This window comes from Eleginops maclovinus, chromosome 12 (assembly GCF_036324505.1).
Source record: "Eleginops maclovinus isolate JMC-PN-2008 ecotype Puerto Natales chromosome 12, JC_Emac_rtc_rv5, whole genome shotgun sequence".
Classification (NCBI taxonomy): domain Eukaryota; kingdom Metazoa; phylum Chordata; class Actinopteri; order Perciformes; family Eleginopidae; genus Eleginops; species Eleginops maclovinus.
In genome coordinates, this window is record NC_086360.1 from 25,403,412 (window position 1) to 25,425,760 (window position 22,349).

At 39.6% G+C, this 22,349-nt stretch overlaps 2 protein-coding genes across 4 annotated transcripts in view; both read right to left on the minus strand.

Moving 5' to 3' along the window:
* Positions 1-1,933: 1,933 nt before the first annotated feature.
* Positions 1,934-7,725, minus strand: bmp10 (bone morphogenetic protein 10). The gene is made up of 2 exons (XM_063896906.1): positions 4,615-7,725; positions 1,934-4,219 (listed from the first exon to the last, which is right to left on the minus strand). Exons 1-2 carry the CDS (start codon positions 5,003-5,005, stop codon positions 3,153-3,155), a joined length of 1,458 nt encoding a protein of 485 aa, XP_063752976.1. The 5' UTR covers positions 5,006-7,725; the 3' UTR covers positions 1,934-3,152.
* A 160-nt stretch (positions 7,726-7,885) lies between these two features.
* Positions 7,886-22,349, minus strand: part of arhgap25 (Rho GTPase activating protein 25) — a 16,508-nt gene continuing 2,044 nt past the window's right edge. Inside the window, exons 2-11 of one of the 3 annotated variants that reach the window (XM_063896905.1) lie at positions 19,591-19,814; positions 17,318-17,405; positions 15,808-15,921; positions 14,876-15,080; positions 12,045-12,177; positions 11,880-11,953; positions 11,024-11,145; positions 10,136-10,290; positions 9,122-9,670; positions 7,886-8,464 (exon numbers count right to left, since the gene is read on the minus strand). In XM_063896905.1, coding sequence (XP_063752975.1) covers positions 9,164-9,670; positions 10,136-10,290; positions 11,024-11,145; positions 11,880-11,953; positions 12,045-12,177; positions 14,876-15,080; positions 15,808-15,921; positions 17,318-17,405; positions 19,591-19,814 — 1,622 coding nt within the window. In that variant the 3' untranslated portion in view covers positions 7,886-8,464; positions 9,122-9,163. The remainder of the gene's footprint in view (positions 8,465-9,121; positions 9,671-10,135; positions 10,291-11,023; positions 11,146-11,879; positions 11,954-12,044; positions 12,178-14,875; positions 15,081-15,807; positions 15,922-17,317; positions 17,406-19,590; positions 19,815-22,349) is intronic. The other 2 variants (XM_063896904.1, XM_063896903.1) reach the window with 2 other exon arrangements.

A 22,349-nucleotide genomic window follows, 5' to 3' on the forward strand; every position in this document is an offset into this window, starting at 1 on the left:
ACGTCATGATTCCAGGCATTTCCAAAGTGGTTTGTACAATAACTTTGAGCTCAGTTTGTTTACTTGTTTTTCGGTGTGTTCCTAAATTAAATCACGTAGGCCAAATCCTTTACCCACAACTTTGGCATTACAAAAACAAGAACGATTCAAATCCTTGCAACATACATGTCAAAACCAAGAGGGATGAAAAGAACAGAGCTCTCCTACAGTCCTTAACAAAAGGGCAAACTGAAAATAATTCTCATTTGTATCATATTTCCTGAAAGTTAGTGAGTCAGTGACAAAGGCCAGATTCAGATTTCTTCCACCATTCTGTAAATATTCAATTAGTGAGCTTTACATAGTCTGAGTCCGTGGCTGAGGTTATTGCCCCCTGGTCTGTTTCCATTTTTAGATGACCCCTACTTTCTGAAATATCTCACTGCACTTGTCATTAGTGGGCTGCTGCCAAATCATTTTTTAAGGAAGATTTAAACAGCCGACATAGTTGTTAGAAGTTTGCAGAACCGCAGTCTTTGAAATGACACATAATGTTTGACTGTATGGGAAATCAGTGCAGCACATCTTGCAGCAAATAAGAGGTAGCAGAAGTGTTACATAAAAAAAAAACCTTTGGCAACAGAGATTTTAGTGTTGCAGCCCCCACTCTCTGGAACGCCCTCCCCTTGATATGTGGACCGCTGACTCCGTTGATATCTTCAAAAAATAACTCAAAACACATTTTGAGTTCTTTCAGCCTCAGTTAACTCTCTGCATCTCAGTGACCAGCCTTCACCTTTCTGTTCTTCTTCTATCTTTCATTCGCTTTCCTTTTTCGAAGAAAGCTTCTTATTGACTTAATTACTGAGAATAAGATGAAAAGATTGATACCAAACACATATCTGTTTAAGTGCAGTGCTACAGCTAGACACACAGTTAGCTTAGCTTAGCATAAAGGCTAGAAACAGCTATTCTCGACCTGTTCATTCTTCAAAAAGTCTACCTACAGTTACCAATAAAGATCAACATTTATCCGCCTATTTTCTTAAAGGACTCAGTGTCAACAATACTTTAGGACAGGTCTTTTTAAAAACGTATTTTGAAAAGCCTGACTTTCACATTTACGATGTATGAACTCTACATTTAAATGTAGTTGTTCTTCATTAAAATAATGATGAGAAGTTGTCATACATAATTACAACAGACATATCTAAAACTAAATCTGCCATTTTATCCTGGTCTTGTTATTTATGCTAAGCTAAGTCTACTGTATTCAGTCTTTATATTTTTCGTACAGACATGAGAGTGGTGTCGTTCTTATCTAAATCTTTGCAAAGACCTAACATCTCCCTTTCAGTAAATACTTCTATCACCTACTTAACAAGTTAGTTTACACATTTCAGAGCGTGAACCTGATCTGTATCTTTAACTATCTTCAATGTGTGTTGGTACCCAAAATGAAAAACACTATGCCCTTGCAATGTAGTTCACAGTCATTATTGAGAACAGAAACTGATACTGGATCTTTGTTTTGTTTTTCGTTCACATTTTCCCTTTTACGAACAGGTTTTCCATCACAGCTGTCTGCATCTGCTAGCTGTCAGCCATCCGTGTTGTTCATTAGCGAGCCGCTCCACTCAGCTTCCCATGGTTCTTTGTTTGTGTGTCATGTATGAACTATGACCCGTGAGCTGATACTGTTGTACTAAATGATCTGAATGTCAGCAAGGCATTGTATCAGCTTCTTTCTCAAATAATACAAAGGGAAAGTTGACAGGCCAAGATGCTTTGATTGATAATGTGAAAAAATAATTGAAGAACAACATTATCGTGGCATTTGACCCTCAAATATTTACATTCACCTTGATGCAACACAATCCTAATGACATTTTCAGGGTGATTTCACTTAAAGAAACAGTAGGGATCAGGGTTTAGTTCACAGTTAAGGAGACAGTTCATGTTGGATATGTTAAATATTTATTGTTTTCAGAAATTGTTACCATTTCTCTTCCCAACAGAATTCAACTTGTGGCTGCAAAAGCATTGTCATGGATAAAAAAAACAACCTCTTATCATTAAGTAACTTACAAATGTACATTCAAAGGTATCTACTCTGTTGTAAAAATTAATAAATTAGAACAATAAATAGTCGTATTTGACACAAGCAGCAGAGGTATCGAAAGGCTTTTAAACAAAGTATTTCTGTGACTGTATTTCCTTCGGTTTGTTTCCATTTCTCAAGTCCACTCTTGAGTTTCACGGGCAGATAATGACTGTCCAAACAAGGCAATTTCACCCTAAAAGTGATGGATGGGTAAAATGAGGAGTTGGAGATATGTTGGCGGCACATGGTGCAATATCAGAGAGTTGCATAGTGTTTGTTGCCTAGGAATGTGGACAACCCCTGCCCCTTTGTCCTGCCCGACTCCCCCATCCCACCATCTTAAAAGTTGTCCAGAATGCTGTTCAGTTCTCAAATTGAGTGTGGCATTTATTTTTCTCAACCCCCCACACCTTGCTATCGCTGTAGCTCGGGGGAGTGGAAAAGAGGCATGTGAAGTGGGAAACGGGATTGGGGTTGATAACCCTGCCAGTAGGAGCCCTTGCACAGCCCCTACGTATCAGGAGGCTGCAGGAGGCAGAAGGTCGGACTGCAGAGTTCATCTCTTGTCAGGTTGCCTAAGGGGGGTCATTTCACTGCGCCAGGACACATGAAGTGCTGATTAGTGTTTGCATCGGGTGGGGAGGCCAGAGATAAGTACAGAGGAAGACAGATGTCAGTGGAAAAGAGAGGGAGGGGTATGACTGGCCCACTGGTTCCCACCAGGCCGCCTGACTGTAGGATGTGAAATCTTGTGAATTTTCTTTCTATGACGACGCACCTTGGCATCCCTGTTGGCAACATGTTGACTGGTGATCTGCTGGTCTTTGTTGTTTCTGTTTCTGTTGAGCTTTTTAAAACAAACACCTTCCACAATCATTCATTTGGGAGCACACATAGTTTCATAAATAGTGAATTCAAGATTCCAGTCTCATTAAGTTACTCCTGCAGGGATTCCAACAGTCCCTTTCTCTTAAAGACATTTTTGGCTAACCTCCCTTTTCAGCTTATTGTTGTGTCTTTCCTCTTATTGTAAGACTTTACGACGAGTAAAACTCCCTCAAACCACAGACTATCTGCAGCCACACTCAGCCACCGCCATGCCCTCAAACTTATACTTGTAGGTGACTACGCCTGTGTCGTCCAAGTACAACAGGGAGATGGGGTCCAACTTGGTGGGCACACAACAAGCCGTTGCAGCCTTCTGAGGACTGTTGATGTTGATCAGAGTCTGGACTATGGCATGCTTTGTGGGCGTAACATGCTTTGTCAGGGGGAAGGAACAAACACCAGTGCACTCAAAGGCATCGTAACCACTGGGGGCGAGGATCCAACTGTCCCATCCGATGTCCTTGAACTCAACGTACAGCGATTGTTTCTTGCAGTGGTTTCCCTTGGCATTTCGACGAATGCGAGATGCCGTGTCGTAGATCAAATTGGAGCGCATTTGGATTAGGTCCTCTTCATCTGGCTCTGATTCTTCATCCCCCTCATCCTTCCCCAGCTCCCCCCACAGTTCGTTCAGGCCCAACCCCAAGTCATTTTGAAGAACCATGTTTGAGGTTTCGTGGACGATCATCTCGTTCAGCTCGCGTTTGTCCTCCCGGTGATCGGTGCTTTGGTCGTCAGAGAAAACAATCAGCAAAGGTTTGTGCTTCTCCTCAGGGCTGGTGTCGATCTTCATGTCCCCCTCAGGTCCGTCTTTGTTGTCCTTTGTCATGCCTTGCACATTTTCCTCATTAGCCAGGCTGGCAATGTGCACCTCCAACCGATGCGTGGTGCCATAGTCCAAATTTCGCCAACGTTGAACAGCAGTACTGAGGTCAAAGGCCTCCCAGCCGTTATCAGTGTCGTAGACCTGTCGTGAAACCAACTCCACCAAATGTATTCGCTCGTCTTCCTCTTTGAACACATCTCCTCTCAAAGTGTTGTCATCAGTCATGTTGTCCTCCACTTTATGCGAATCCAGCTCGTAGATTGTCACCTTTCGGTCGACACCGGCATAGAGGTGGCGGTCAGTCTGGACAAGGGTGTAGAGGCGAAGCTCCGCCGCTGTGATGCGTTCATGATAGGGGACTGACACATTGAAGAGGAGTGGGTGACGCCTCACTCCAACACCCACAACACTGGGAGATGAATCTAGGGAAGAGTAACACATTGTCAAAGTTGAGCTTTGGTTTATTTTGTTTTCAGCTGAGCAAAATATCCTAACCTAATTCCATTCTCAATTTCATCCGCATTTGGAAAAGATTAAACAATGATATTTATGAAATTGGAAGGTGTTCCATTTCAGAGTAAGAATTCTGACATGTTTTGACATACTTCTCAGTGCAAGGACATTGCTTTGCACTGAGATCTAACAAGGAACAGGATCATGACTAAGGCTTGGATTTAGGAACTTAACATACACAAGAAGACATTTTTCTAAGTGTCCTACTACGTGTGATGAGGAAAATGTGCAAATTGCAACGAAGAGGCTCTTAAAATGACTCAATCAGTATAATCAACAGGGTTATTATCAAATGCATCTTTACCTTCATTTTTGAAGCTGCGGATAATGTTGGCAGTGGGCATAGCGGTGCGGTCATTAGCGAAACGGTTGTAGAGCTCCATCATGTACTCAGGTGGCTCTTCTCTTGTGCTTCCAGGAGGCAGGGGCTGAGGACCCAAGCCAGACAGATTAAAAGTCCGCAAAAACTGTTCCTTCAGGCTCTGCAACAGGCTCTGCATGCTTATGTTGTTGTCCTGCTCCAGCAGTGATGTATCCACCATTCCTTCATGCCCGTCCGCTCGATGCCTCTGATTGGTGTTGGAGATAGGGCTGCTCAATCCACAGAGCCCCTGGAGCAGCAGGATGGAAAACAACACGAGCAAAGTCTTGGAGCTGCAGATCGTTCCCAGTTGAGAGACCCAAATGCTCGCCATGGGAAAATCTGCAGCTTTTTCTATCTTATACCCTTTGGGATTGTCTATGGATAAGCTGATGCAACAGTAAAACAAAAATAATTGTGTTGTCTGAGCACATTAATCCAAAGGTTAATTGAAATTGTGGTCAGTTCATCTGTAGGCAAAGAAAGTTCTAGAAGCCTGGTAGTAGACAGGAGTGTTGTTGACCCTTGCACTGACCGCTCTCCTCCAGATCTCACAGCATTTATTCTCATGCACACCTTTTGATGTCCTTTGCAAAAGGGTTGCAGTTCCGGTGACAGGGTGGCCAGGGCTTGGCTTTGTCCGTCCGAGTCATCTCTGTTGTGTCTTCTCCTGTCTCCGTCTCTCTCTGTGCTCTGATCTGTTCTTCCCAGCTCTTTCTTTTTGTCCCTTATCTATGATATGGTGGGCTCTGCATTGCTCAGTGCTTATAGTCTCTTTTGCTGGTGTGTGTGTGTGTGTGTGTGTGTGTGTGTGTGTGTGTGTGTGTGTGTGTGTGTGTGTGTGTGTGTGTGTGTGTGTGTGTGTGTGTGTGTGTGTGTGTGTGTGTGTGTGTGTGTGTATGTGCGTGCCTTTAACTTTGTGTGAGGCACATGAGCGTGTGTTATCTCACAACTTCCTTAATGAGGATTTTGTAAACACTGTCCTGTAGCCTCTGCCTTGTGGAAGTGCTATTTTGTTTGGGTGGGTGCTCCAGGGTTGATATTCCTCATTTGTTTATTTGCTTTGTAAATGGTGGAGTTCTGCGAGCTTGACCATTTCTTTATGACAAAATACATCTAGGCTCTGTTGATATCGTTGAATGTAACAGGATGCATCTATTAAACGACACTTGTCCACATTGAAATGGAAAGGCAATGAGGTGTGAGGCCTTAATGATCCAGGCGGAATGATACAGAACTGACCGTGAGTCTGGAGTTCATGAGCACAACACAGTAGTACAGAAAATTAGTTTTGTTCCCCAGTGCATGCTGAAATGTTTTGTGTTTACTTCCTAATTTGGTAAAGTGACTGTGTCTGGGCACCAAAAGTACTCATTAAAAAATGCAGAAGCTAGAACGTACAATGGAACTCGTTTATCTATCGAAATGCTTAGTTCTTTTTTTTAATGTACCTTTTAGGCCGCACTTTATGTTTCTGAATTGTTGTGTTTCCTCGCTGAGATCACTGAAGTTTGTTGGCCTTTAGACCAAAATGTTGGCTTTAAAGAAGGTAAGGTATGTCATTTATCACTCTGTTTTATCTTGTGCCATTTGATATATATTGTAATTAATCCTGAATTTATTATGGCAACATAATGTTCCTGGACTTTATCAATCTCTGCCTTTTTTAATTTGTTTTTATGTGTTGGATATACCGTGCCTAGCGTTGTTGGAGGTGCCTGAATATGACAATAAAGCCTTCAAATCTTGAACTAAATGTGGCTGTTGCAGCTGTGACTTTCACCCTTTGAATCCATATTTTTCTAATTGTAAAAAAAACTGTCAGTCGATAGTGTTATGAAGCAAACTCACGTTTCCTATGCACGTTGTCCTATAATGTTGCATTCAGTGAAGATTTAACAGGTTTTTTATTGCTATTTCCTGTTTAACTTTCTCTTTTTGTAAATGTGTTCATTACTCACCACCTTGTGACAATGGTTCTCAAAGCCACTTTATAAATACACGTTCCTCACTTTCACTGGAGTCAAGGAGCTGGTCAGATGTTTTCTGATCAGATTAATAAACGATTCAAATAACTCTTCTCATCGTCACCTGAACCCTCATCCCACTACACAACTGTCGTTCATTCCTGAGCTTCTTTGCGTGACCTGCAGATACACTCCTGATTGCGGCGCGTCACAGAGATGGGAAGGAATGAGCTTTTCCTGCCGCTGCCACCCATCTGCCAGGCTGACAGTTGACAGACGTGCTGTTATCTGTCACTCTGTTAAACACATCTTCCTGATGACCGTAAGAAGGCTGGATAATGGAAATGTTCTTTTGCAAAAGCACACACACATTCACGCAGACAGTCCCATCCATATGGTCTGTATTATGGTCCTAAGGGTGTAACAAAAGTGGATTTATACAGGAAAGAGCTGCTATTCTGGGACTGATCCTTCTCACAGAAAAGGGTATTATGTGCTGATACCAAACTTCTAACTGTTATGGTTTTGATCTGTTTCCCGACAATGGTATGTTTTTTTAGGATGGAAATTGTGTCAAGTCAGGTTTAGAATTTAATTTCCTGTCCTTATCAAGTGGTCCCCATCTCTTTAGGAGACTGTAGCGCGCCCACGTCATTCAAACTGTCAAAAATATAAGCTAATGTTTGCTAACGCCCTAGCTATTAAATCTCCATAATGATAAATAAGCATGTAAGCTCTTAAATATCTGAATGTGAGCAAATGAAATATAAATACCTTAGACCGCTCCCACTTTAGAGACAGGAATGGTAGCCTAAACCATTTTGTACCTTTGGTGCTGCATGTTATGCATTAGGCCTACGTTTAGTTTCAGAGTATCTTCTGTATTAGCAAATGTTAGCATGCTGACACGCTAAGCTAACATAATACCTAATGTTAAATATCAGCATGTCAGCGGGATTAGTGTGAGGCAAAGGTGTGAGACTGTTAGCTTGTTAGCAGGCTGATGCTAACATTTAGCTATAAGCTGCATAGACTTAAAGTTATGATGTATCACCTGCTAGCGCTTTCTACACGCACAATATCCTCTGCTCTCAGGTGTCTTCATGTGCATGACAGAACATAGCGTAATTGTTTTTCTTCCATTATTTCTGCTTTTTGCTTCATATGTAGGCTATTCAGTTTCATCTCAGCAAAAGTACAATTTGTAAAACTACTAAACGTTTTGTTTTCATGCATCAAAAACAACATGTAAATGTGTGTTTTATTAATTTACGACTGAAACAAATGGATTTTTCACTTATGTGACACACTCTGTTCACCATTATATCCGCCAACTTGACCTCTTGATCAAAGTGTTCAGTCTATGCTGATGTCCAGCCTTTCATTTTCGAGGACAAACCAGCAGTAGCAGTAAAGTCGTTTTTGTAAATAGTGATATTATAGCCTATTCAGATTGAAACTGTCCTCACAGGCACAAACAAATGAGCCAATAATTTATCTTAAACCGAGCTCAAATGGAAACAATCCAGTGGAGGAAAATATCATTTCCCATAACCAGTTCATACAAAATTAGCCCTGTTGCCAGAGTCATAAATCCTTATTTTAGTAAGTCGTAAAATAAATGTTAGGTAGGGTCTTGTGGTTTTTTGGGAATGCACTGCTGAATGTCTCGTTGTAGCTCCTTGTTGCGTTTCTGGGCCTCGTCTCGGCTTCGCTCAGCATTTCTCAGGCAGATCTCCAGGGCGGCCACTTGGCGGCGGTCTGCCTCCAGGGCAGACTGGAGCTCTGCCATCGTGGCCTTCAGCTCCTTGTTCTCCTGCTGCAGACTGCAAGAGACGGTGAGAGACACAGGGGGTTCAGACATCTATTCTGGACACAATCCAGTCTCAGTAACTGCAAAAACAAACTAATCTGGTCCAAACATATTGAGTAAAAGCCCCTGATTTAATTCACCTGTTTTCAATTTAAATCAACTTGTAAAAAGAGTTTGCTGGAAGTGCGTGTCATTTTCTTGATTCTAGTCCAGTCATCCGTCCACATATATCTCTCATTTTGGCAAAATTCCCCAAACAAGAAATAGCATTTTTGGAACGAAATGAACATAAAACACCATTAGTTGTCAATAGTTCAAGACACTTCCCGCATGAGCTATGCACTCTGCAGGAACTGTATTGTGAATATAATTTGTATTTCAACCATGTGCTTCACTTCAATCTTGGTGTTTGAATTAAAGGGCCCTGGTGCTCGTTTGGGATCCAAGTTTTGCAGGAATGTTGTGTTAGCAAAACTGAAAGTCAACATAGTGGATCCCATGATGAAAAACAAATGGATTTATCCCCCAGTTTTGGATTATTGCAGAGAAATACAATGATGAATGTACATGTATTTTTTGAACCTCATTTGTCCATTACATAAACATTTATCTTGTGGTAAAGAACAACTCCATCAATCATTAACTTAAGCATTGAAAGTGTGTAGCCTACCATGTGTTTTTAATGGTAAGGGCCTCTCTGGTGTGTCATTCCTCACCTTTCTACAAGCTGCTGGCTGTCTATCTTCTGCTCCGTCTTGCTGTTGACTGTCAGGTTCCCTATGCTCTGCTGTTGGGACACCCCCTGGGTAGGCTGCGGGTCACTGTCAGGTTTTTGGGAGCCAGTAGAAGTAGAACTTGTGTTGTCACTTCCACTTTGGGCCACTAACCTCTCCTCTCCCCCTCCAAACAAAGACCCTGAACTCCGGAGTTCCAGGATCTTAAAAATGTCCTCTGACAGCGTCCCGCTCTTCTCCTCCACGCTCTCCTGGATTTGGCTCCAACGGTTCAGGGCGTCCGCCTTGGCTGCCATCCCCGTGAGTGGGCAGTTGAAGGCTGGCAGGGTCTGTGTGCGTTTGCGGGGGCTTCCTGACCAGCCGTCTGGCGGTGGGTAGCGTGTGTCCTGCTGATGGACCACAGGGTTGAAAGAGTCTCTGCTGGGACCCGGACTGTCGATGTCCTCCTCCTCCTCAGGAGACTCAGACAGAGAAGCATCACCCATCTGAGAAAAGCATGAAGATTGATTATGATGAATCTATCATCACGTTATCTATTATGAATATTGTGTTAATGTTCATGTTAATGTAACAATACAATATATGTATTTAGATGCTTTTACAGCATTGTTTTTTTGGCCAAAAAGTATATTTATTTCAATGATTATCAACATTAATGAAATTCATTGTAATATATTTTCAACGGGTTTAATGAATTGGACATAAATGTATGATTTGTCTTTCTTTAAAAAAGGAAAATTGATGTGGGACTTGCTTGAGACTTGAGCAAAAATATTAACCCTATTATCCTTTTTGGGGGGACTACATTTTTATTGTTTTTATTTCATTTGAAAACAAAAAAAGGTCCCACAAAGATGCATGGAAAACTCTTTCTACTAACACAAATTGCAAAGGATTTCTTCCCTTGCCAAAATACTACAAAAGCTTAATGTGTGGCCATGTGTTGGCACCTCTGCTGACTCCCAGCCCACGAAGCTTCGGGGTGTGTTCTTCTGGCTCTCAGCCTTCTTTGAAGGCGGGGATGGAAGAACGTCTTTTGAGAGAGGAAACAGAGCCTCGTGCTGTCTGATCATCACCGTCATCAGCTTCTGAATCTGAGGAGTCGCTGTGAAGAAAAACAAACACAAACCTGGAAAGATTATCATCAAAAAGTCAGTTTTTTTTTATCTCAAAGCAAGATTCAGCTCCTTTTTATTTCTCTTATTTTGTATACAACGCCTGATTAAAGGAACTACCTAACCTCTTCATCCAAAGAGTCATAGTGAGTCATAAACAATAGCTATATTTAAAAGCCATATTTTTTTGTACAAATCATACTATGTATAAAAAGTGATAAAACATCAGTGTTCACAACGTCATAAAAATGTTGTTGAAAAGTCATTTAAAATCGAAAATGTCCCCAAAAGGTTTTTTAAAAGTTAAGTATTGTGAAAAAAGTGATTGACAGTCATTGACACTGTATGTCAGGAGTAATTTAAGATAGGAACATGTAAATTGGTGAAGAATTACACAACACACGGATATCTCAATGAGACATGCCTTCATAACATTGTGAGGTATTTCTTTTGTGTAAAACGTGTAGGTGATCAGTGTTACTAAAATAAATATAGTGTTGAAAGAAGAGAAGGAGTCATGGAGCAATATTGATACATCATATCCTTTCCTCATAAATTAGTTATCACATAAAGTCTGGTTTCAGGGATTTTCCAGATGTTGAGTAATAACTTTTTCACAGTCAATACAGAGAAGTATATAATATTATTAGCCTAATTTGGACCAGAACATCAGACACATGATTGCAACACACATGTTGGTTCATCATCAGCGTGCTATATTACCCTTCATCACAGTGATGGGGTCTTCTATCTGAGGTTTGAGCAGGTTGATGCCCATCACTGTGGCCAAGTTCTCCACGTTCATTTTGTTCACACTGGCGTGCTGCTGCACCTCGAACAGAAACCTGGAAGAAGACCAAGCATCGATAACAGATGTTTGAATATGAGTTTGGGGATGGAAACTAATCTCAGAAGAACATTTGGATTATGTTTTTAACGAGAGATCTGGTAAATGTACAGGAAAGTGTCTTCTCGGGGACATGTCATTGAACAACGATGTTGTCTCTAAAGAGAAATTAGAGGGCCGTACCGACTAGTTCAAAGCTTAGCTCATAACATGGACGTTCAAATTCTTAATCAACATTCAAAAGCTGACCAGAATTGGGCTGTTTATGTTTATAAATCCACTCAGTGTTATATTATCTGTAGGATTAGAGTCCAGCGGTGGATGCGTAATGTCATATCACAAAAATATCACATGTTTGGTAGAGACAAAACATTTTTACGAGAAATGCATGCAGTAGTTCCCCTTTTACCCTCTCCATCCCTCTCTCTCAATCACACACACACACACACACACACACACACACACACACACACACCCACACCCTCAACATGAGCTCAGTCCTCAATATGCATTTAGTTATGTTTACGAAACAAATTTAAGAAGAAAAACGTGATATATTGATCAGTGGTTTAACTAAATCATCTACTTTATTTAATCCGAAACATCACTTTATTCAAAATGAGGATACAAAAACATATATTTATGGGGAATATATTGAAAATATGATGACATACATATGAAGCTTTATTTGTTGGGAGTGTCCCATAATGTCTCACTTCAGCTTGTACTTACCGACAGACATAACTGAGAAGGTTGTAGTTAGTTCTGGGAAGAAGGGCAATTTGTTTCTCCAACTTGTCCCAACCCTGAGATGACACATGTGCAAGTGATTAAAGGGACAAAACCTCACATGACCTGCCCGGCAAGAACACTCACACATACTGCAGCCAAACGTACCTCCGAGCTGCTAGAGTCCAGCAGGACGGTGCAGTCTAGGAAGTCTTGGTACTGAGTCCAGGGCACCACGGGCTCAGGAAGCTCTCGCAGGTACAGCTTGAGCAGAGATGCCACCGTGTGGACATCCGTGTCGCTGTGGTTAATGACACATATACAATTAACATGCAAATACTGTATCACTTCAAACCTATGAGTCGGCAAGTATTTTCCCCAATACATCATTGACTTGTAGTTTTCTTGATGCTAATCTACATGCTAATAACATGTAGTTGTCTGCCACTAGGGGTCTCTCAATCGAACCTGTAAGGATCCATTATGTATTATTCAGAATGTTTTTACCTGAGCCAAAATATCTTCTAAAGTCTACTCCTCTTTAAAATAAACAGCCCCATCGAGTAAAACCATTAAAAAATAGAAATTAATAAAGGAGTTTTGTGTAAAGTTTGGCAGACACACTGTGGGATGGAAGCGCTCCAGCTGTTCCACTAACGTTCGCTCAGCTTCACAAGACTTAACCTTGAGTTAAATCCTCCACAGCGGGTCTGACCAAAACCAACGAGCCCGTAAAAATAAGTGCCAATTGGCTACTGTTAACATTAGGCTTCTCTGAAAACTCCTCATCCAGAGCTCAGAAGACTAGAATATTTCATGATGTAAAACTGGGTCAACAGTCAGTTTATGAAAACTTCTGCAGACAACGCTGAAGCAAATGGGGATATGTGTCCCCTACAGGAGACCGAATGAAACGCACCTTCATCTTGATTAAAAATTACACATTTCTCTGGTTTTGTAAATCTTTTTGGAAACATTTGGGATAATATAAGTACACAACTGAACAACAGAGGTGGTAGAAGATCCTGTACTTAAGAAAACGTAGAAGTACCAGAGTGTAGGAATACTCTGTCACAGTAAAAGTCCTGCATTCAAAATGTTCCCCAAGTAAAAGTATAAAAGTATTAGCATAAAAAAGTACTTAAAGTAGCGTCATTGTTTGATTGGTCCATTTCAGAATTATATATCTGATATGTTTTATAATGATTGATCATTAAAGTGTTTTCAGAGCTGGTAAAGGTGCAGCTACTGTTAATGGCTTTGTATACTGCAGGGTAGCTGCTGGATTTAGTGTTGATTATATTTCACATCATTAATCCAAATCTGCCCGGCAACTAAAGGACTTAAATAAATGTAGTGGAGTAGAAGCACAAAGTAGCATAGCATTAAAATACTCAAGTAAAGAACAGTACTTGAGTAAATGTACCTACAGTTACTTTTACACCACTGCAGAACAAACACAGCATGAGAGTGTTTATACATGTCTTTGTGGAAAAGTTACGTTAAACCTTTGAAACCAACATGTTTAAGAGTTCTTTTCCCTTCTTGACCAGATAAGTAAACATTTACACGGATCCTGACGTCTGGCCTCTGGGCCTTGTTTTGTATATTTGGCTTAACCGACAGGCATGGATTCAATTTCATTGTTTGGGCTCCAAGAATACAGTTTTGAGGGTAAAACCTGAAGTTTAACCTTGTGTTCTTTGGGAGAGTTGTGTCCTGCAGTTTGACAATCTTTCAACAGCCCTTTTTGACTCATACTAGATTACAAACCAACATGTTAGAATGTTTTAATGAGACTTTTCTGTGAGCTGTTGAGTAATACAGGCTTCCTCCTGTGTGACGGAACAGGATGTGGTGTCGCCTTCAGCTCAGAGCAGACAGAAACTTCTGAGACACTCTGCATTACTCTCATCTCTCCTTGTATTGCCAGGAAGAGAAAAAAAGAAGCTGATCGATTGAGGTTCTCCTTATATAGCAATGACCTTCTGTATACTGTATATATGCACAACATCACTACTGAAATATACCTGTGTATAATCAGTACAGTTTAGGGGCTTCCATTAATAAGAATAATAAGAATGTTATATTGAGTGGAAATCTTCACTTTCCTTAAGCATTTAACTTTTATATAACACCAATTACTTTTTCAGTTATCTATTAACATTAAAGGCATTGTTTTTTAATACAAGTTTTCTCAATTTGTATGTTTACATATGCAAATGAGGCTTCATCTTAATAAATATCTGGTAATATGCATTCATTCGAACCTTCGAAAAAAAGTCATGTTTAACTTTAACTGGATATCTCTTTGTATCACTCATGAGTCAGAAAACAATATTTACGACATGTATTAAGGAACACATTTGATATAAATCAGGCTCTGAATGTAATGTGAACAAAGCCTTGGTAAAAAACCTTCAGAAGATAAATACAAATTGAACTTTTGGAAAGGCTGGTGTATATCTGTGATATTTAAGTGGAGATTTCTGGTGAAAAAAGATGAGAAAAACCTCATTTTGATGATATGTATTGTTAAATGAATTCATTTTGTACACACTCCAGTCAAGTAGGGTAAAGATGTGACTTATAGATATCAGCATGAAACTTCCCCAGTTCCTTACTGACATAAAGACTTCATTTCTTTGTATTTTAAGGTTTATTTAACGTTTGAAAAGGCAAACAAGGCATTATTTAAATCATTATTTTAACTGTTTGTGAATTAAGGTAACATCTAAAGACCACATTATTCAAATAAGCACTTACATTGTGGAAGTTCTTCCCACTGGTTTTTTTTTATCTCAAAGCCAAGATTCAGTTCCTTTTTATTTTTCTTATTTTGTACACAACGCCTGATTAAAGGAACCACCTAACCTCTTCATCCAAAGAGTCAGAACAAATAGCTATATTTAAAAGCCCTATTCTTCGCACTGGTCTCAAAGAAGATATGTTATGGAAGCAAAATGGTCCAAAAACCTTTGAATTCAGTGTGTTATTACCTGGGGAAGGAGGGCCTCTCTCCAGCATCGAAGGCGTCTCTGAACTGTTTGACAGCGTTGTCCTGACCCGGCAGTCGGAAGATGCCCTCCTCGTTCAGGCCATGTTCTTTGATGTACTCCACACACTTCTGCACCAGGATCGGCACCATGTGAGGACCAAACCGCTGCTCGTATGTTACGATGTCCGTGAGGCTCTTTCCAAACACTGCAAAGGGTGTGTTAAGTTACATCTCAGACCACTTACATCAGAAAACTCTTTTACACATTAAAATTTGAGATTGATCTGAAAGATGTAGATATTTTAGGGACTTTTCTCAGGCATTTACTGCTTGTTTCATGGCAAAAACACCAACGTTCAGCACTGAAAACTCAAAAAATAAACAACATAACTCAAAACTCCTGTTGCAAAAAAGTATTGGAAACATTTGAAGGTGCAATACTTAATTATGCCTTAGTCAGGAAGGAGTTTGCTACAGAACAGTGCTTTTAAATGGCTAAAAGTGCCCTTTATTTTCCAGAGTATTTTCCTTCTTATGTCTAGCATGGCTGTGTACAAAGGTAACAACAGATTTAGGTCCTAAAGAAGCATCTCTAAAGCTTACTAATTCAAAGGTTGTATGATGTTTATTTAATCTGTACATAACACTAAAAACAACATGGTGGGCTCATGAGCTGGATGAAATGGTGACTTCCTGGCTTCCCTTTTTTACCCTGAGATAAGCTAATAGGCTGATTTTTGTTATTCTTTTAAATATTTCTACTGAGCTGACTCCCTGTTTCCAGCGGCTAGCTCCAGCTACACATTTGCAGTGGTAACAATCGTCTCATTTACCTCCAGGCAACGAAAAACAAACTCCTAATTTATGAAAGTATCCAAATATTCTTTGCAGTCTTGTCACACATTCTGCATAAAATATACATTTTTACTGAACCTCCACTTGTTGGTACTCCGATTGCCCTGCGCAGGGTGCGGACCCACTCCTCCATGTCACTCTGGGAGTTAGCCATGAACACATAGGGGCATCGCTCTCTGTCTCCAGATGTTCCTGGGAAATGATGGTTGTTTTTAGAAAAAAGCACATCTTAGTTTGACAGAAACCTTAAGTGGGCACACACACGCCTGTGAGAACAAGTGTAATCTTTGTAAAGATTTCCAGAGAAGGTTTAGATTGCTATCAGTTTGTGGTCGTGTCTAACTTTCCATTACGCATGATAAGTGCTGACACAGGGCATGCCGTTATTTATAGTAATGATGGCATATAAAGGAAGTTTTAGTGGACATTTCTGGTCAGGCTATATATGTGCATTACAAGGGCTCTCATTTATAATGCTCAAAAACACACATCATGTCAACAGCTATAAGACATTTTATATGTGAAGTGTCTTATGGATGCTTTTAGATATACAGTAAGCAGAGGCTCAATATATTATCAACATCAAGCTGCAGTTAGGACATACACTAAACCATAAACGTACCATAAGTTATCATCTTATCTGTGGAAGTACAAATTGATGACTATCGAAGCTCATAACGTTTCGTAGTTGGTGTTAAGTAAAGTGTAATGCAGTTAAAATAATCTATGCTGCATCATCAGTGGTTGTTCAATGTCTTATTCATAACACTGAACACACGCAATGATACCTACTGCTCCCATTCACACTACATGTTATATTAAAGCAGAACTTTGTGACTTTGTTCACTGCAAACTCTTCCTCATCCTTAATCATACTTTCAGCCTTTTTCCAGTGGAGTAGATTTATAAATATAAATAAGTAGTATATAAATTAATTAAATTAGCTCCACCTTTACCAGCAGTGATCAACACGTTAACGCATGAATAATAATAATCCAGTAAATTAATATATATGATTTTTTTGAATGGGGCACGACGCACGATAAGTACTTTTAAGTTAAATTTAATGTCGATGCTTTTTAACTTTTACTCAGGTAAGATTTTGCATGACTTTTAGTGGTTACAGAGTATTTCTATACTGTAGTATTTGTACTTTTACTTACATCTAAGTACTTCTTCCAACTCAAAATTCAGATCATATTTCCTTCCTTTTAATATCTGTTCTTAATGTTTTCTGTTTTTTGAATGATTACTATTAATCTTACTGTGTGTGTGTGTCATTTTTGTGAAAACCTTTTAGGTTGTACTAATATAGCATACTAAGTTATTTTTACTGCAGTCGATTGTTGAGGTGAGTATTTGTTGACATGTTATAAGTCCATTTTATCAACCTCAGGACTTCTGGTTCTGACTCCCTGGTATATGAGTAGTTGTGAGGATCAATAAGACCTTTTTAATTCATCACAGAAACACATCCTGAATGCTTAATGACACAATAAGACCAAGGTACACGGTATGCAGGTCCCTCTACAGGCAATGCATGTTAAAGTCAGTTTTGCTCTTTTTTAAAGGTTGATTTCATTCTTACGTGGGATGATTTCAAAGATGTACTTCCCGGGGTCGTCAGGGTTAGCAGGGAGTTCATTAACTTTACTGAAGCGCAGCTGGATGACTCCCTGGTGAACAAAATCACACACTACGTTAGTGTTCAAAGAGGAATCCAAAACCAACCACTAGTGTTAATGTTCACACAGTCCAGGTTTTCCCCTGCATGTGTAGCACATTTGCTTTCATTGTGACACCATTGTTTCACACGAGCTTTTTGTTGGTTTGCATTACCTAGAAATGTATGACAATCCTCACTGCTTATCCATTATGATCAGGGTCAATATATTATTTTATGCCAGATTTTTCAGGTAAGTCAAGTCGCTTGTCTTTGCAGGTTTACTTGCAGTTTCTGGTCTTTATAAAGAAAAAGGACAAGGTATAAGTACCTTTATAATACTTATATCAAAGTCAAAAGAGGGTTTGCCCAACAGCACTCTTAAACAGTGGAATACTATGTAAACTTCATATTCATTATTTAATTTTTAAACTATAAACATAAAATAAACACAGAAAAAACATTCAAGTCTTCAATTCCCAAGTCTATAGTCATTAAATGTATGTCAAGTAATGCTGCAGGTCATCAAAACAGTGACTCAAGTCTAATTCATAATGGTATGTGTGCGCTATACTCATAATAACATTAATAATATTAATCCATTTTATTTATAGAGCGCTTTTCTAAAATCTCAAAGACACTTTACAGAGGAAAATTAATCAAAACATAATGAAAACAACCCACTTCAAATATGTAAAACACAACATTAAATTACAGATTAAAAGCAGTTTCGAGTTCTGTTTACATACAGTTTACATTACAGCAGATTTATTTTATATTGGAGGTTTCTCCATCCCACAGACCCATATTTCTGTTTAGAAACAAGACCAAAGACCATGGAATAAACTTTATTCAATTCACATTTCCAAGAATGCTTTTACTGGCTTCCTGTTTCACTATCACTCATCTCTCAAAGGGAACTAAATCTGAAATCTGTAGAAAAATGACCCATGAAGAGAAAAGATCAAACTTGTTTTCTGATGTTTTAAGTCTTTTTTAAATCAACATGACAAATGTGTTAGCATTTTCCAACCTTGAGGGGAAAGATAAATATTTCAGAGGTTTTTGAGTGGCCAGCGGATTTACAAACTATGACTATCTCTCCCATGCATTGTTTACAGTCTAATAAGCCACTTGAGATGCAAGAACGAGTCGTATTGCAACATCGAGCGTAGGGAACTCAAAGCACCTCCAATACCTAAATCATTCCATTGTGTACAGATTCAGAGGTTTTGTTTTACCATCGTTGAAATTACGACTAGTCATGAGACCATGAGAGTTAAACATGTAATTGTTGCACCTATTTTACATGTTATCAGTTGTTTTAGCTACTACACTATTGCTGCAGAAGGGGCAAACTGCACCCACCAGTCGGAGAGAACTTGCATATCCGACAATGTGAAAGGTTTTCAGTTTCATGTTGTGGTAGTCAATGTTTGTGGTTAGGTTTAGAAAAAGGATATTAGTCCTTTGCATGGATAATATTTACTATGACTGAAGCAACCATGTAAATAAATGATGATGGCATTCTGAATCAATGGTAAGTGAAGCAGATATCTTACAAGTATTTAGGACGCTGATAACAGTCATGAAAGAGGGTGAAATCCTCTTTACGTCAGAAGTTTGTCCACATTTTGCACAACGTATAAAAAGAAAGAATGAACATTTTGTGTTCAGAGAGATCAGGATGAAACTTGAAGGTTTTGGTTGATTGCCATGCGAATAGTAGATTAGATAAAATAGTTTTAAAAAAGCAGGCCTCTAGTGAGGGTTTGTTTTGTGTACAGGAAGTGTGCAAACAGCAGCAGAGTGTTTTGTGGTGTTGAATGGAAATTATTGAGGACACATTTCTTATACATTTGTAACGCTATCTTTAATTATAGATGTTTAAGACAAAAAGTGCTAACATGCGATAACTATATGCTGTAGTTAGATGATGCACTTATATCTTAACATCATTGAATGTAAAGCAACTGTAATAAAGACATTGAAATGTCCTATCCTTACAAATAAGTTGTTGCATGTGCCAAATTAGAAAGTAATTGCAGCCTTTTAAACTTTGGACTATCAGTTTTTACTTTGCTTTGGTACTAAAGTGCATGCGTTTCATGCAAACAAAAGGACACAAAGAGGACAAAAAAAGGCATAAATATACAGAAAATTGTATTATTAGGAGCTAAAATAGACTGAACGCTCACCTGCACAGTGGTCTCCTTGTCATCTTTGTGGTAGGTCAGCGTGCTTCCTCTCAGCACAAAGTACCGCTGCTGCCAGTTCTTCACCAAAGACCTCTGCTGTTTCTTCAGCCAGCCGGCCTTCAGGGTCCTCTCCATGGACCTGGGGGAGTGCGGAGAGCCAGGTCTGGGGCCTCCCTCTCCGGGTGTCACACTCCTGGATCGCGCTGCCAAACACCACAAGAGAGCTGTTGGTAAAACTGTCATGAACAACAATTGCCAGCGTGCTGTGAGACAACACCAAAACATCAGCGCTCTGCTCAACTGGAGCTCAACACTTCCTCTTTCCTGATGTGAGGCTGCTACAGCCAATCAGCTTTCAGAGACCTGCTGACTGTAGATTATTCTTGTTCTCCACCTATATGGTTTCATGCTGAAAGGAAACTGAGTGGACCAGTTTCCTGAGCAAGGTTCATGAATGCAGCAGTGATTGTTCTATATAAATAACACAGTGGTCTGCAAGAGACTGAACAGCAGACCAAAGATACAGAAAGGTGAGATATTAAAAAGTGCAGTGTGGGATTTAGTGGCAGTGCAAGCCCTGTCTCTTAAAAAAGACGGTCCCCTTATAAATGAACGTGTAATGGCCACTGTTTCAAATGCATGATTGTCGTTCTGTATTGAAAGGAAACAAAAAAAAGTGCAAGAGGTTAGCGCTAACACTAGGTAAGGTTGAAAGCCAACATTGACTAACAATCGTTATCTGGGGGGAAGAACGCTTTGTGCAGCACTATTTTCTAGCCTTCAGGTAACGTCAAAACAAGAAAGGACTTTTTTAGAGCTTCCCCTTTCTGGGATCCTGTAGAAACACGGTGGTGTAACATGGAAGAGGATCCTCTGTCTATTTCCATGCATAGGAAAGAGACAACAACCCCTTAGTCTCTGGTGACTGTACACTAATCAGAACATAGATATTAAATTCAGTTAGGCAAATAGAGCCCGCTAAATACTAACCCATTGTCTAGGTTTACAGGTTTAGGTTTTTTAAGATCTTCCTTCATGGACCCCTTGAGTTTCTTTCTGAGTGACCCCGGTGCTTTAATAGAGGGATGAAAGGCTGAGGTCTACGTGGCTCAGAGAGACAGAGTCAGAGGGAGACGGTCGCAGTCACACGCTGGACCGAAGACCGCAGAGATATCTTGATTGTGATTCAGCCCACGCGCTCGGTTGTTCATAAATTCACCGTGTCTTGTTAAGCAAGATGACAGAGGAGAAGAGAAGAAGGGCCGCTCCAGGGTAAACAGGAAGCTGCTACATCAACGCCGGAGGGCCAGCCACACTTTGAAGGCCTCCATCTAGAGCTCTGAGGGTCCTTTGGTCTCACTTTAATAGTATCACCCTCCACCCCCCGATTAGTGGAAAGTTAGAGGGATGTTGAGGAACCCTGAAGCCCACACACAGAGAGAGAGATGTCACACCACACCCAAAGCTCATTTAAAGTGGTCTCAACAGCACCACAAAGATGTGTTCAAGGACTGCTATTAACAGGAATTAAAATGCAAGACTCAGGACCGAAGAGATATATATTCAGACGGACAGTGTGGAGGCCTTTCATAAAGAACAAAAACATGAAACATTTGCAATTCATTAGATGGTTAAAATTCACCTCTTATAAATGTCAGATTTACAAAATAAATGGACAACTAAATATCATCACATGGTTCTGTGATAGGACTCTTTCTGCTTGTTTTTAATTATGTTCCTCTATATTTAGTTTGTATCTGTAAAGCATCTTGCATGAAAGGTGCTATATAAATAATGTTTATCCTTTTTATTTATTTTTTCTTATTTTATATTATCTTTATATTTTTTTATTTACCTTATTTGATTTTACTTTGTTTATTTTGTATTATACTTTACGTCATTTCTTGAATCTTTATTTATTTACGTGGATTTTCTTTTCTTTTCTGTGAACATTGGTTAGTAAACCACTTTTATTCTGCTTTTCTTTCCTGATCAGTGTCTTCATTTAAGGACAGTCAGTACCAAATACTAAATTCAAAAAGGTAAATGTAATACTGCTATTCCAGCAGCAGTAGTTGAAGTAGTATTAGTAGTGGTAGCTGTAGTAAAATATAGTGCAGCATACGCCTTCAAATAGATGTCCTTCATTACGTTAATATTTGAAATGAAATGACTTATTATTGATGTTTCTCAAAGCGTTATATGTGTATTAAGTGTATACCAGTTAAAACAGCTAAACTAAATTAACCTAAACATTCACTCCTGAACACTGACAGATGTGTGGTTATGCTTTTGAAATCCTAACATAAGGATGACTGCGCACACATCATACACACACTTACATCATACACACACTTACTCACATATATGTAGGCACAGTTACTGTAACATACGGACAAACGTTCTGCAAAAACTGAGCTCTTGCATCAGTTTCCTGTTGAAAACCTGCGTCACTGCAGCTTCAGAGAATAACATCAGTCACAGTTAGGGTCCACAGATTATCTCAAGGCAAAAAGAACACAGGACGGGGTCGCCCAGCTTTTCAGGAAGTCATGCTTTCGGACTAAATTAAGAGCATGGTCATAATAGCAGCTGATACTCAGTCAACATGGAGCATATCAAAAACACATATGCTACATACAGCAACTTCCTTCCACAGTACCACTGATTGTGAAAATGATTACAGAGAAAAGCTTGCAGGTGGTGTTGAAAGGCAGGACTGTACTAAAGAATATGTATGCAGCTTCTACTTGTGTGCA